General features: G+C 40.2%; 1 protein-coding gene and 1 long non-coding RNA gene across 2 annotated transcripts in view; both read right to left on the bottom strand.

The window, feature by feature from the left end:
- Positions 1–16,517, bottom strand: part of LOC309660844 — a 398,319-nt gene that overhangs the window by 159,194 nt on the left and 222,608 nt on the right. The window lies entirely within an intron of this gene.
- The window catches only part of PKD2 (polycystin 2, transient receptor potential cation channel), a 54,830-nt gene that overhangs the window by 35,289 nt on the left and 3,024 nt on the right, over positions 1–16,517 (bottom strand). The window contains exon 2 of the mRNA XM_082461679.1: positions 11,211–11,324. Within this exon, the coding sequence (XP_082317805.1) occupies positions 11,211–11,324 (114 nt within the window). The remainder of the gene's footprint in view (positions 1–11,210; positions 11,325–16,517) is intronic.

Here is a 16,517-nt window from a genome sequence, read left to right as displayed (position 1 = left end):
AGTCAGCCTCTGTGTTCATAATTGTGGGTCTCGGTATCTTGGGATCTTGGTCAAGTATTTAATTTTTCTGAGCTTGAGTTTCATTATCTAGAAAATGGGAATAATAACATCTAAGGCTTTTGTGTAGTTCACTGGGAGAAATGTATGTGAACACAGATTTTGCATACTGTTAAATGCAATAGAAATGTAAGTCTGTTATATCGTTTCTCCTTTCAGTCCCTGATGGGGAAAGCCCACTTGGAAGGTAACATACACTCTTTAAATGAACTGAATTGTAAAGAAAAAAGTTACAGCATGAAATAACCATAAACGAGGATCAGAAAGGAGAGGAAAAATTTTAAAAATAAAAGGTAAAGGACACATATATCCTATGTGCATATATTTTTTTCTGCTATTTAGTCCTTGTCTTAACTCTCAGATTCGATTTTCTATGAAATAAGCCAGAATAAAAAAACATTATCACAGCATCACCAACTAATCAGCATGTAAACTAACTAAAGCTGTCTTAAAACATGGTCTCATTTAAAAATAGGCTATAGATACCATTTTATTCTTAATATGGTTGAAAAAATACAGGCTTAAATACTAAAAACTATATAAAGGGGATTGCACTGTATAAACTCCAAATGAGTGGAATAAAAAACAAAGAAAAAATTTCCAATGTAACAAAAAGAAAAAGAGAAATGAAAAATAACAAGAAAGTGTAAAAGAGAGGAAAAATAAGATGGCAGAAATTTGACAAAAGCATGAAGCGTAAAGAGCTTAAACTTACTAGATGACAAAGTCTTAAATATTGGTTAAAAAATTTAAAAATGTATTTTTAGAATTTTTATGAGACCCATTCAAAATGAAGTTAAAAATAAAGGAATAAGAAAATATATATTAGATATACAAAAGGTGTTAACTGGTATTGCAATCATCTGACAAAGGAGATCATAAGGTGAGTACTGAGTTAAAGAAAAAGATTATCTTTTACTGATAAATGATACTTTACACAATGATATAACTATAATGAACTTTCATGTATTGATAACAATATCAAGATATATAAAGCAATGTCTTCTAGTAATAGAAGGAGAATTACCAAAACCACAATAGCAGCTGGAAACAAATTTATACCTCTCAATCTTTGACAGAGAAAGAAGATAAAAATGATCTTGGGATATTAGGGGTTTTATATAGAACATACGACTTAATGTATTATATATATATCAAACTTTATACTGTATCAAAAGAGCTCACATTCTTTTTCAAATATCCATGGAAGATTTAAGAAAATTAATCATATTCTGGGCCACAAAGACAACACCAGTAAATCCCTAAAATTAAAAATCCACCAGGCAGGTGTCCTTATAAGGAGATGGCCATGTGAAGAAAGAGGGACACAGGGAGAATGCCCAGTGAAGATGAAGGATTGGAATGATCCCGCTACACGCCAAGGATACCAAAGAGTGCAGGTAAACTACCACAAGTGAGGAAGAGGCAAGGAAGGATGCCCTACAGGTTTCAGAGGGAGCACGGCCCTGCAGGCACCCTGATTTCAGACTTCTATCCTCCAGAACTGTGAGAGAATAAATTTTTGTTGTTTAAAGCCAAAAAAACAAAACAAACAAAACCCTCCAAAACAAACAACTCCCGCCCAAAAAAGCCCCCAAAACTAACCAAACAATAGTTTTTAAACCACAAATGCAGAAAATTATTTTAAAAGGATGAACCAAGATAGATAAAACTGAACCATTTAGAAATTAAAAATACTTTTCTGTTAGTCACTCTTGGGCCAGCCAAAGAGGAAATCAAAACCGCAGCACAAATATAAATATACCAGATGTAGAGACAGTAGGACCAAGGTGCCTCGGTCCCAGTATTCTAGGTCATCTGCCACAGAGTGACGCCATCACATTGAACAGGAGCCCTGACTTCTCTGCAAGCTCTGTGTTGTACGGTATCCTCACAGGGACACGGTGGAGATAAAATAGGAACAGACATCTGCAGGGATTCTACAAACTAAAAAGTGCTGTATCAAGACAAAGTGCTATTCAGAAACCAAAGAAAGTTGAGGCTTGCATTGCTTCAGTTGTCATACTAGGAAAAGTTCTGTTTGTGAACGAAAAGAAGTACGAGTGAACACGAGAGAAAAGGAAAATGGGCCAAGTGGCCGACATTTAGGGAGAAGATCTATGTGCCACCTCTGAGATGTGCCTGCCAGCAACCCTGGCTGCCCCCCTCCCCGGCCCCTGCACTGAGGGAGACAAGCGCGTGAACGTGTCTGCAATCCAGCGTGAGGGGCACCCACTATGGGAGGGGGCTGGCTGATACAGGCCTCTCCGTAGATCTGGCTCTTGAGCTGACCTTGAAGGATGAGGAGGAACTAAACAGACTGACAGGAGAGGGACAGCATAGTCCAAGGCCTTTTTGAGACTCATAAGTAGTTTGATGTGGTGGAAGTACCAGATATTCACAGGTCGGAAGAAGTAAGCAAAGATCATACAATGAAAGACTAGCCTATCAGGTAAAGATTTCAAACTTTATCTCGAAGGTGAGGTGACGACAGCATGTCCGATGAAAAGAGTGACCTGATTTAATCTGGTTTCAGAGACAGCAGTCCGGAGCCAGTGCCTGGGAGTCCTAACGTCCAGACATTGGGTCCCATCCAGTCTGTGCTCCAATGGCATTCAGAGCCACTATCTTAAAATTTAAATAAATCTTACCACCCCCTACTTAAAACCCTGGCTTCCCCTTACTGAAGCCTACCGGACCTGTAGGGTCTGACCCCTGACCTTATCTGATAGCACTCTCTCCAATCACTATCTTCACTCAGCTTCTGGAATGTTCTGAGCTCTTTCCTGCCTCAGAACATTCACCCACACAGTCCCCTCTTCAACTGACTGGCTCCCATTCTTGCTTCAGGCCTCAGAGAGGCCTTCTCCTCATCACTTACCACATGTAAGGCCAGGGCTATGTATGTTCTTAATTAAATTACTCAACAGTCCATTGACTCAATAAATGAATAATCCAGGAGAGAGATAATAAAGGTTAAAAAGAGGGACAACAGCAATCTACGAAAGAAGACAGATTTGAGAGGCACTACAGAGGAAGAAGTACGTGGAATGATCCCACGAGAGGAGAGAGAGAAAGCATCTAGGATGATGCCCAGGTTTGGGGAGAGGCATTTACGGGGGTGACGTTAATAGTAACCCAGATAGAGAACGTGAGCAAAGCATGTTTGGATGGACAGGATGAGTCCAGGTTGAGGAATGTTAAGGGTGCCCCTGAGATGCACCGGTGGAGAGGTCCAGTAAAAGCTGGCACAAGATCTGCGGTCCATGAGAGGTCGAGAGGGACTTGGGAGCACCAGCGTACAGGACCAGTTGAAGCTGCAGGAGAGATCCCTTGAAGAGAAAGCCAAAGACCCAGTCACAGAGAACCCTCTGTCTAAACACATTTCAGAAAGAAAAAAATGAAGAAAGTGAATAGAGTAAGGAGGAATACACGAAGGGGGGGAGTCACAGAAGCCAGAGAGGGGAGTTCGCAGAATGCCAAATGTCTCGAGAGAAAGGCTAAAAGGAGCCCATAAAATTTGGCAATTAAGACGTCCCTGGTGACCTGCGTGAGGGCCTTTCAGCAGGCAGAGTGAGGCTGCAGAATAAACCAGAGAGGCGGATTAAAGTTACTAACACTCCCAAATATTTTAATGCAGTTTTGGTTAAAATTCAAAGGTGGGCTTCCCTGGTGGCGCAGTGGTTGAGAATCTGCCTGCCAATGCAGGGGACACGGGTTCGAGCCCTGGTCTGGGAAGATCCCACATGCCGCGGAGCAACTAGGCCCGTGAGCCACAACTACTGAGTCTGCGTGTCTGGAGCCTGTGCTCCGCAACAAGAGAGGCCGCGATAGTGAGAGGCCCGCGCACCGCGATGAAGAGCGGCCCCCGCTTGCCGCAACTAGAGGAAGCCCTCGCACAGAAACGAAGACCCAACACAGCCAAAAATAAATAAATAAATAAATAAATAATAATTAAAGGTGTTAATAATTTTAAAAAAAAATTCAAAGGTAAGTAACAAGTTGTGATGGAAATCTTTGAGGGATAGAGGTTGTCAACACAAGTGCTTTTGTGAATGCCTGCCTGTATTAAGTATTGTAATTTTTGTTTTAAAACAAGAGAGAAGAGCATGTAATATTTACACAGAAGTTACCACGAAGAAATAAAGAGAAAGCTATGCACGTGGAGTGAAGGCCATGTGTAAAGTAATATTTATATGTGAATCTACCTTTCTTGTTATTGTAGGTTTTGTCCAGTACTGAAAAGGACAGAGAGCTTTCCAGCCATAGCTGGTCTTTAGCAGTTCCTTCCCACGGACTGTAGCCTGTGCACTTAAGACTGCACGTGTTTGTGGGGGAAGCTCTGTGGGGAGATGAATGTCTGTCACCAGAAAAGGAAGTAGCTCCCCCAGCGTGATGATTAACCCACTGCCTTTGACTTCACTGACCTGGTTATCAACGATTAACCTGCATGGATTCCCTTACAAATTCAGAAAACGATCTCTATGCTATCATCCTTGCAAGATTTTTACAGGTAAAATAAAATATTAATTTCTTTTTTATTGACATATGATTGACATACAACATGGTGTCAGTTTAAGGTGTACAAAGTGTGGATCTGATACTATTCATTTCTCTTTTTAGAATACAAGGCAAAGTCTCCTTCCAGAGATAAAGAAATGGAGATTCATAGGTTTCTTCAAAGAGCTCTTCCTGTCCTAGGACATACCATGCTGCATTATGATTATGTTGTTTCTTTCTCCATTTTCATAACTTCTTTAGATACTAGTGAGTTTAAGGTTAAAGACTTTCCCACACTAATCGACTGTATTTTCTACGCTGTGAAAGGTGTTACACTTTCTATTCTGTAAAATATTTACTGAAGTCTTAGTGTTTTTCTCAGTGATTTGTGGGTTCCAAATGTGTTAAAATATTAATTTTTTGTCGTATTTCTTGTAAGTATGCTTTGCAATTGTTTTCTGCCTTTTAATTTTGTCTATTTCTTTGACACATAGATATATTACATTTCTACGATGCTGACTGAACTTTTTGTGTGATTTCTATTATTATGTGTAAGCATAGTAGATCTGAGCAATTTTATAGAATGAGTAGAGAGAGCAGAAAAAAAGAAGTGGCAACTATATTTTTATCATAGAGTCACCGAAGACTTTCCTTTGTCTTTCACAGAGATCTACTATAATTCGATTTATTCCTTTCTTTAACTTTAGCATCTAACTCACACAGAGAAATACCATTACTATTTATAGCTGTAACCCATATATAAGTAAGTACTCTAATGATAAATTCATAGCAACCTTAGGTTTTAAGTAAGAATAAATGCTAAATTACAGGGAAAGTGGGATTACTTAGTTTCCATGGTATTCTGTCCTCTTGGTGAAGGAGACTGCTTTTTTTTTTTTTTCAATTTATTTATTTATGGATGTGTTAGGTCTTCATTTCTGTGCGAGGGCTTTCTCTAGTTGTGGCAAGTGGGGGCCACTCTTCATCGCGGTGCGCGGGCCTCTCACTATCGCGGCCTCTCTTGTTGCGGAGCACAAGCTCCAGACGCGCAGGCTCAGTAATTGTGGCTCACGGGCCTAGTTGCTCCGCAGCATGTGGGATCTTCCCAGACCAGGGCTCGAACCCGTGTCCCCTGCATTAGCAGGCAGACTCTCAACCACTGCGCCACCAGGGAAGCCCGAGACTGCTTTTAAAGCCACAGGGACGAGAACCAACACTGATGAGATGGAAAATAAGCTTTTATTTATTTATTTATTTTTGGCTGTGTTGGGTCTTCGTTGCTGCGTGCAGGCTTTCTCTAGTTGTGGCGAGTGGGAACTACTCTTCGTTGTGGTGCACGGGCTCTAGGCGCGCGGGCTTCAGTAGTTGCGGCTCGCGGGCTCTAGAGCGCAGGCTCAGTAGTTGTGGCTCAGGGGCTTAGTTGCTCCGCGGCATGTGGGATCTTCCCAGACCAGGGCTCGAACCCATGTCCCCTGCATTGGCAGGCGGATTCTTAACCACCGCGCCGCCAGGGAAGTCCAGAAAATAAGCTCTTGATGGGCACTTAGCTGCTCCAAATGAATGTCCAAACAATTTGAACCTTTAATTCTTAGAACCTACTGATGAGAGAATTCAGACATTGTCAACAATCGTCGGGACAAATTTGCTCTAATTACTATTATATGACAGACAGCATCCTAGGATCTTTTCGTGTATGATTCCTAATCCCCACAGAATCTTTCAAAATAAGTATTTTACAGAGGAGAAGACAAAGGCTCAGAAAGGTTAACTAACTTGCTTGAGTGTACCTAGTGTGTAAGTGGTAGAACTGGGATTTGAACTCAGATCTCTGTGATGCCAAAAAATCTATACTTTTCCTACTATGTCAGGCTGCTTTCAGAACCGTATCTACTTCATATAAAGTATTTCTAATATCCAAGGCACAGGGATAAGTATTTATCTCATTTACCCACAAAGCAATGAGCTTGATATTATCAGTCATTTGATGTTGACATTGCTGAGAAGATTTTAAAACTGGTAATTAAAAAGATGGTTTTTGAACGATGGGGAAAGGACTCAATCACTAGGAGCCAGCAAGGCTTTCCTAGAGGTAAATCATGCCTGCTTATCCTTTTTAACTCGGTCAGCAGCTGATAGATTAGCTAACAGGTCAGAAGAACGGTGGAGTTATTCAGACAGGCATTTGAAAAAAATCCTTCTTATCCTATTTCACGAATAGTCTGAGCTAGATGATAATATAATTCAGTAAACTCCACCCAAAGACCTTTGACTAAATGGACTGATGTTCTTAGATCAATCCTTTTTGATTTATTGATTTACTAGGATAAGGACCTGGATGGTATCAACTCTGCTGACGCTATGAAGCTGAGGGGGATAGCTGATATATGAGGTGGATGAATCCAGATGCAAGATAATTTCACTAGACTGGAATGATGAGTAGATCACCATGAGTTGAAATTGAACAGAGCTGAAAGGGAAGGCCTGCATTATGTTCCAGGAAAATGTACTCAGATACTAGCTGGGGAACACAGTGCTTTATAAGCTTTTGGTGAAGAGACTAAGGAATGAGGTATATGAAGGGTCAGGCAATGGTAGAATGCATGGACCACAGTGTAGTATCTGGATGAGGATGCTCATGGCCCCACTGCTCCACTCTTTCATGATGAGGCTCCTGCTGCACATTCAAAGGGACTCTGATACACAGAAGACCCCAAGTAGCCAAAGCAATCTTGTGAAAGAAAAACGGAGCTGGAGGAATCGGGCTCCCTGACTTCAGACTATGCTACAAAGCTACAGTAATCAAGACAGTATGGTAATGGCACAAAAACAGAAATACAGATCAATGGAACAGGAGAGAAAGCCCAGAGATAAACCCACGCACATATGGTCAGCTTATCTTTGATAAAGGAGTCAAGAATATACAATGGAGAAAAGACAGCCTCTTCAATAAGTGGTGCTGGGAAAACTGGACAGCTACCTGTAAAAGAATGACATTAGAACACTCCCTAACACCATACACAAAAAAAAAACTCAAAATGGATTAAAGACCTAAATGTAAGGCCAGACACTATCAAACTCTTAGAGGAAAACATAGGCAGAACACTCTATGACATAAATCACAGCAAGATCCTTTTTGACCCACCTCCTAAAGAAATGGAAATAAAAACAAAAATAAACAAATGGGACCTAATGAAACTTAAAAGCTTTTGCACAGCAAAGGAAACCATAAACAAGACGAAAAGACAACCCTCAGAATGGGAGAAAATATTTGCCAATGAAGAAACTGACAAAGGATTAATCTCCAAAATTTACATGCAGCTCATGCAGCTCAATATCAAAAAAAAAACACAACCCAATCCAAAAATGGGCAGAAGACCTAAACAGACATTTCTCCAAAGAAGATATACAGATTGCCAATAAATACATGAAAGAATGCTCAACATCATTAATCATTAGAGAAATGCGAAACGAAACTACAATGAGATATCATCTCACACCAGTCAGAATGGCTATCATCAAAAAACCCACAAACAATAAATGCTGGAGAGGGTGTGGAGAAAAGGGAACCCTCTTGCACTGTTTGTGGGAATGTAAATTGATACAGCCACTATGGAGAACAGTATGGAGGTTGCTTAAAAAACTAAAAATAGAACTACCATACGACCCAGCAATCCCACTACTGGGCATATACCCTGAGAAAACCATAATTCAAAAAAAGTCATGTACCACAATGTTCATTGCAGCTCTATTTACAATAGCCAGGACATGGAAGCAACCTAAGTGTCCATTGACAGATGAATGGATAAGGAAGATGTGGCACATATATACAATGGAATATTACTCAGCCATAAAAGGAAATGAAATTGAGTTATTTGTAGTGAGGTGGATGGACCTAGAGTCTGTCATACAGAGTGAAGTAAGTCAGAAAGAGAAAAACAAATACCGTATGCTAACACATATATATGGAATCTAAAAAACAAAACAAAACAAAAACAAACAAAAATGGTCATGAAGAACCTAGGGGCAAGACGGGAATAAAGACGCAGCTTAGGTGCACTGTTTATGAGAATATCAGAACCAGTTTATGTTTGTGGTTTTGGGAAAAATTTTTTGTGTTGGGGAGAATGTTGTGGAGGTGAGGGGGATTGAGTTGGGGGTTATTTTCTAATTTTTTTGGTGCATTTGGAAGAGTGACAATAAATGTGCCCCCTTTAAAAAAAAAAGGGGGGGACTCTGATAAACTGGAGGGAGTTTCTATCAGGTGGGTTGTTCAAAGGCATGTCTCCGATCACATGATCAACAGCTAAGGGAACTGGAAAGGTTTAACCCAGAGAAGACTTGGAGGAGATTGAACGTCTGTCTCCAAACTTCTGATGGGTTAAACTGGAAGAGAGACATGGGAAAGGTCCCTGGTATTAGGTTGGCTTAGAGAGTAGAACTAAGAGGGGAAGTTAGATGAGGACAGACTTTGGTTTTGCATAAGGAAGAACTTTCTAACACAGCCATAGAAAAATAAAATGAACTATTTCAAAGGAGTCAGTCCCTTAACCTGGAACTCTTGCTCAACTGGAGGCAGGATGACTGACCTTTTGGGAAGGATGTTGCAGGGGGGAATTTTAGCATTCAGTGGAGGTTCGATCCATGACTGCCAAGATTCCTTCTTACCCAGAGATTCTACAATATTTTGAAAAAAAAACTTTGCCTATGTAAAAAATGTAGCTGATATAAGAAGAAAAAATGTGATTAGTGTGAAAAAGAACAAGAAGCATAAAAATTCTAAAATAAACAAGAAAACACTAGTTAGTTATATGACAAGCTTGTTTCCTAAAACTCTAGCTATTCAGTTTATTTATCTGGCCTAGTTCCCAAACCTTGTCAGTGCATCTGAAAATTCACTTCTCTGGGCCATATCTGGAAGGCTTTGATTTAGTAGATCCAGGCAAACTGTAATTATAAAAAAAATTCTCTTGGTGATTCTGATGTTCAGGCAATTTTGGGGAACACTGAAATTTTAGACTTATAGGAGTTGCTTATATTTTGCATAAAATCTACGTATGAATATATGTGTCATGCTCGAAAAAAATTAGTAATAATAATGATTCTAATCTACCTGTTAAAATTTAAGGCCACTGAAGTTTAATATTTAAGCACCATTTCTACGCTGGAAGCAAACGTGACTTCAGCATTTACTCTAAGTTCTAACAGCTTAGAACATAAAAGTTAAAAAATATCACATCTCTTGCTTAATAACTTTTAATGTACTGAATAGATCATTTCTAGGTTTTCAGCATTTCTTGGATAACATGCTTTTAAAAGTAATGAGAGATTCCTTCCTAAACAAACAATAGAAAAGTTCAGAAAATTAGGCAGAAAAAGCAAGAAAACGAATGCTGTTCATACATATATACTTTTTAGCTTAAATAACTTCTTTTTTTTTCTTTTTCTTAAGTTCCCACTTGGATAGTCAAATTCTCAGAAAATGTGAGAAGTCATGCCCTGTTTGAGGCTCATTAAGAGCTTACCAATATTAGTAAAAACCAGTGTGGGGATATTAAATAAATCAATGTTCAATTTCTTAAAATTACAAATATCAAAAGCTTAAATGTTTCCTTAATCTTTTATGTTCAACGTACACATCTTCTTATAAATCTAGTAAACAAAAAACATTTTTAAAGGAAGCTTTTAGCACTTAGTCAATTAAATTCAAGGTGGTCAATTTTAATGTAATAAGAATGGCATTATTAAAGTATTGATTAAATCATGACTCTCTCCATTTACAAAGAAGGGAACTCTTTCCAAGGCTGATGTTGCTTTTTTAAGCATTCCCAAGTGTACACTGTAAGAACAAACTCCTTTCCCTGAGGAATACGCTAAGAGGTCCTGGTGGTCATAAATCTGCTTCCTGTCTGTTCTCATAAAGGGCTTTAGAGAGGACACGACAGAACTCCATCATCCAATATCCTTTGATTCAGAGGATTAAGTCCATTGCCCGTGACCTTCTGGACTTTGAGGCAAACGGTTTCTAAGACTTGTTTCTGGCTAAGGCACCCCTCCCCTCCCAGACAATGCAGGAATGTATTGAAAGAAGAAAGGAAAAAAGAAAACAGAAAGAGATGAGTCTGCAGTAAGTTTCCTACAGAGTAAAAATCTACGATTATTGAAGATTTGGAAGAAACGATTAGTTAGAATGAAGGCATCCACACAACACATCCGAATCCAAAAAAAGGGGACTTTTAAGTATAAACAACCATAAGAGCAATATTAGGTGACATTATTTGTATTTTCCGAGAGTTAAACTTGGAAAATATTTCCTGCGTACACTTTACATTAATTGATGTAATAATAGTGATGCTGTAATTATTGTTAAGAATCTAACGCAAAAATCCTTTTACTTGGTTACCTGGTGTCTGGGCAGGTTGCCCTGTGCATCTCATAGTGAAAATGGTCACAACTGACAACAAACTGGCCAATCAAATCACGCCGAATTGTGATCAATGTTTACCAGAGGAGAGAGGAGAGCTTTACCAGACTGTAAAGAAGAGAACTTCTGAAGTAACCGTTACTGGTGCATCTACAGTTCCTCTTAATCATGATTTTGACAGGTCAAATATTTTCAGAACTTTTCCTCTAGTGGAAGAAAATGTTCTACTTACAGATGCACAAGACTATGAGAAAAAGGAGATATGTGGCCAGTTCCCGTAAAACGCTTTTAAGGTACTTCTCTCGGTCAGTGCTGCTTTCCTCCATGAGTCTTCTTCCCCAGAGACCTTTAAAAGAGTAATAAAAGACGTCATTTTATTTAAAAAAAGTCTCATGAATGGCAAAAGGAAAAACACATAAAAAACAGTATACCTTTAAGGGAGATTCTCCTGTATTTTTTTTTAGCATGCTCTAAAGGCAACCGAGAAATGGTTTTAGCAGGAGTACCTTTAATTTAGGAATACATCAGCCTCTACTATCCCCCCAGATGTGCAAAACACAAGGCAATGATCTGATCATTGTCTAAACTCCCAACCTCATTAGAAAATATCTTAGTAAAAATTTAGAAAGAGAAGAGGAAATTTAGGTTTAATAATTATGCAAGCACATCAGTCCTTCCTATATGCGGGAGGAATTACTGTGTTACTAAATTAATTATCCTCGTTAGTACATGATGTAACACTGCAAACGATACTTTTTAGGTCACCCCTGATGAAAAGAGGTCCTGGCTGGAGCACCATTTCATTATGGAAACATCTGTCAAGCTTCTAACACACTGGTGTAAAATCTCTGCTCTGTACCCATTTTTGCCTTTTAAGAAATTCAGTGCTGACTGATTACACTAAACATGCTTAGCTGAACAGTTTTTTTTAAATGCCAATTAACGTATGCTTTTTAAATTAAAAGCAACAAACTCATCCGTCTTCTCTCTCTCTTTGGAGAAAGGGTAAAAGCAGCAACTGTGCCCCATATTCCAGCAGATGGAAAAAGCGTTGGGCCGGCTGAGCGAAGATGACATAAGCCGTGGTGAGCTGGCTGGAGAGAGATCCCACAGTTGTGGACGCAGCCAGCAGACAGACATGGTGGTCGTCCAAACCCCCGCTATTGAACAGTGCGGTCAAGTCGCATTGCTGGTTACTTGGAAGAGCCTCAGTGTTTTCCAAAAAAGACAAACCTCTCAGTTCTTTCTGTTAGATTAGGTCAGCTGTTAATGGCAAATTGCCTCACACTTCTCTCCCACAGACTTTAACCCCTTCCATCACAGAAACTCACAGAGCCACTGATGCCACAATCCAGCCACACAGAGAACAAGGGGAAAATGGTATATGGTCTTGCACTTGGAAGAGATGACTTCATTGCTAGTGTTTATGTACTTTTCAAGTCTTATAATCGTACATTAGTTCTACTCCTAAATTGGGGTATTTCATTTCCTTTTCTTCTTTTCTCCCAAATTTCCTTTAGGAAAAAATCAGCATCTGCCCTCAAAGACACTGGGTTAGGCATCCTAGGTTTCACCACGCCGAAAGGGCAGCATGACTTATGACCAGGTTTGCTTCTGCCAACACCTGGTGGTTGTCAGGGGATTACTCACTCAGAAGAAATGCCCCAAGCAGAATGTTTGCTCGCTGAAACTCCATCATAGTAAAGAATTATTACGAACTTAGATGACATGGAAAATTGCAGCTCAGAATAACACAGAGGCAACCAAATATTAGGCTCAGTAGCCCTGGACAAAACCACACCATTTCTCTGGGCGTATTTCTTTTGGAGGCCAGGCCTAAAATATACACATAAGTGGAAATTGCTAGTCCCTTGACCATCCGGAGAGACTGCTGCCTTGTCTCACTTGGTCAGTGATTTCACTCTTTCCCATGGTTTATAAACAATTATGCACGAAGGAAAAGTCATGGTTCTTAATATTTGCAAATGGTTTTGCTTGACCTATAAACAGAAAACACCAAACTCCTATCAAATTTTCTTCAGGCTACATTTGCAATGGTCTATGGCAATTTAATTCTAGCCCTTGAAGGAAACATTTCAAATGAAAAGAAACAAGCCCTTTTATTTATATTGTATGTGAGTATATTTCTATGCATTTCCTTTTTTCTAAATTTCTCTAGCTACCTCCTCAAATACTTATTGCTTTACAAATGTCATCCAGTTTCCCCGCTGGGTGTGTATGTAGTAGGGTCAGTCTCAGGATACAGGGATCCCTTCACATCCTGATGGGTGAGAAATGCTGCATCCACAAATGGAAAAAACAGCTGTCCTGTAGCCAACTACTTCCCATGTTTACTTATCATCAGGGATGACGGAATAAGAATGGCGAAGGGCAGCGTTCGCGTCCAAAATGGGAGCATTCTTCAAAAACAACTGTTGTCTTTTCCCGCCATCATCCCAGCTGCGGAGGGCGTACCTCCAGCCGCTCACGTTCAGTACATAACGTGTCTCCATCTGTTAGGAGAACATGATATGAGGGGACACGGGACAATATGCAATTTCCTTCCTGTGTGAGAAGGTGCTTAGGCAACGCCAGAGCCCAAAGTCAGAGCACATCACCTCAAGAGTAAGTGTTACTTATTAAGATGCATATGGGAGAACTCTGAGGTGGGTTATCCGAAACACCAAAAAGGTCTCTAACGTAAATAACTGCCTTTGGGAAAAAATGCCATTTTGCAACTCTTTTATCCAAATGCTTCCAAACCCTTTTTATTTTGCAATATATAAAAAAAAAAATCACAAAGAGAGAACGATATAATGAACTCCCGTGTAGCCCTCACCCAGCTTCAACAGTAATCAACCCAACACCAACCTTGATTCATGGAAACCCTCACCCACTCGTCAATTACTTTGAAGCTAATTCCAGCGACTGTATCATTTCACCTGTTAATATCTCAGTTCCTGGTAAAAACAATTCAGTGTGGCTCTTTTGCCTCATATTAACCCTTCCCATCTGAAATACACTAACCCACTATGACTCACTGATCCTGACGAGGTACAGTGTGGGGGTCTGGAATCCAAGCTGTGTTCAAATGAAGGGTCAGCCCCTTAGGAGCTGTGAGACCCTACCTAACGCCATGAGCCTCCACTTCCTCGTTTGGAAATGAGGTAAGAGTACCTTTCTGTGGGGTTGTTCTGGGAATTAGAAATATTATGTGCACAGCAATACAGTGGCGGGAAGAGGCCCTTTTATGGCTTCAGAAACAGGTCCAAATCTGAAATGTCCTACTTCTGACGCCTAGTTGGTCCAGATTTGAGAATGGTGTGGAGACCCAAATCCATATGGACTTTGAAGTCATTGTGGATAGCCTGACCAAATTCTCATTGCACTCACATCATAAAAGAATCCTGTTTTTGTGCTTAGACACATGTGGGCCTTGCTTAGGAAGATAAATACAATCCTTCTTCATAGTGATTTGAATTGCAGGGACACCTTCAGAAAGGGAAGTGGCTTTTTACTATTGGTCCGTTTTCTACAGAATAGTCAGTTGCTACCTTATGATGCTGACGCTTGAATCTCAAATTTCTCAGGCAGCCCCCTCCTGAGACACAGACGGGTATGTGCCACAGCTAATGGCCAGATCTACCTGCATATTCCACAGACAACTCACACTCACATGCCCCAAACTGAGATTTCTCTTTTTTTCCTTTCTCTAGAAACCTATTTGCCCTGTGTGGGTTAATGGTACCAACCCAGAAACATGGGTTTCATCCTAGAATAGGCCCTTTTCATAACCCTCACATGGAGTTGGTCCACAATTCTGATGGTTTCTCTCTTTCATCTAGCGTTCTTCCATCCCAGCTCACAATCCTCAGTTGCACTGAGGATTGTCAGTTCAACTGACACTTTATCACTTTATCACCTTTGTCACTTTATTCTGACCTATTCTCCCAGCATTTGGCGCTATCCACCTCACCCCATTCTCTACGTTCTTGCTAGAATCATCTTCAGATTGGCATGATATCATATCAGCCCCCTGCTTGAAGCCCTCACTGACTCTGCCTACAGGAAAAAGTACCAATGAGCTACAGGCTTGCTTGGTCTTTCTTCTCTATTTTTCCCTCCTCCAACTCCCCCCTGAATCCTTCAAAACATAACTCAAGATTCACTTCTTCTAACCTCCCCAGGTAGAGCTGGTCCTCTCTTCTTTGGGTCTCTCCCACACCTGGGACCTGGCGTTGCAATGATTTACTTACACTTCTCACCCCCCTCCTAAACTCTAAACTCTTTGGGAGTTGGGATCTTGTATTATTCATCTCTGTATCCCAAGTACCTACCACAAGGGAGATGCTCAATAAATGTTTGTTGACCGCACAAATTCTGTTACTAGCATGGCCTTATCACACCCCTCAGAGTAGCAACCCTCCCTCAAAAAAAATCCCCATGCAATGAAAATACAAAATCTCATTTGTTCACAATTATAGTGCAAATAAAAAGGGAAAAGGAAGCAATTATGGAGTGAGGGTTGGATTAAAAATAAAGGGAAAGTCATAATAGCCAAAAGGTAGAAACAACCCCAGTGTCCATCAAGTGATGAATGGGTAAACAAAATGTGGTATATACATACAATGGAATACTATTCAGTCATCAAAAATGAATGAAGTTCAGATACATGCTACAACATGGATAAACCTCGAAAACATTATACTACGTGAAATAAGCCAGATGTGAAAGGACAAATACTGCGTGATTCCACTAATATGAGGTACCCAGTATAGGAAAATGCAAAGAGTCGGAAAGCGGAAAAGAGGCCGGGGGTGCGGGGAAGAGGAGGGGAACTGGGAGTTAGTGTTTAATGGGTAAACCTTCTATTTGGGATGATAAAGAAGTTCTGGATATGGACAGTGACGGTACAATATAGTGAATGGCAGAGGAGGTATCTATTTGTTACAGCAGCTTAGCCCACACTGACCAATACAGCTAGTCCTTTACGATTTCTCCAGGAAAACAAACAAAAAACCAACCAAGCATACACGTCTGAAATAACAAACAGAAAGTGACTTTAGTAAACTGATGCATCCATAAAACACATTCAACTTGGGAAATTCAGAAAATATGATAACTCATGTAGAATCTCAAATTTTATCTCTGCATGAAGAAGCGTCTGCTAAGCAAAAAGTAAACAAGATCATTGGGTTGGGGATTCCTTTTAGTTTTGGAGCAGTCTTTCAATCTTTCAGCCATCCTTTGCTTCTTTTGGTGCAGGCCTTCATCACCCCTTCGCTGGCTGCCTCCTACCTGGTACTCCTGCTTCCCTGTCTCCTTCTGCAAGCTCTCCTGCCCAGCACACTGCTTGACTCAGATTCCCTTTCAACGTGCTCTGCCCCTGCTCAAAATTTTCCAACTGCTTCCTAATATGTAGGGGTGAATTCTTAATTCCTTAGTTAGACACAATGCTTCCCATAATCAGGCCTCAAACATTTCTTCGTTGCTATCTTACTCCCGGCTAAGAGGATACATCTATTTAGCATCCAAGGAG

This window comes from Balaenoptera physalus (genome assembly GCF_965194825.1).
Source record: "Balaenoptera physalus genome assembly, chromosome: 5".
In the NCBI taxonomy this organism is placed as follows: domain Eukaryota; kingdom Metazoa; phylum Chordata; class Mammalia; order Artiodactyla; family Balaenopteridae; genus Balaenoptera; species Balaenoptera physalus.
The sequence above is the reverse complement of the archived record's forward strand: the minus strand, read 5'-3'. Positions and strand labels throughout refer to the sequence as shown.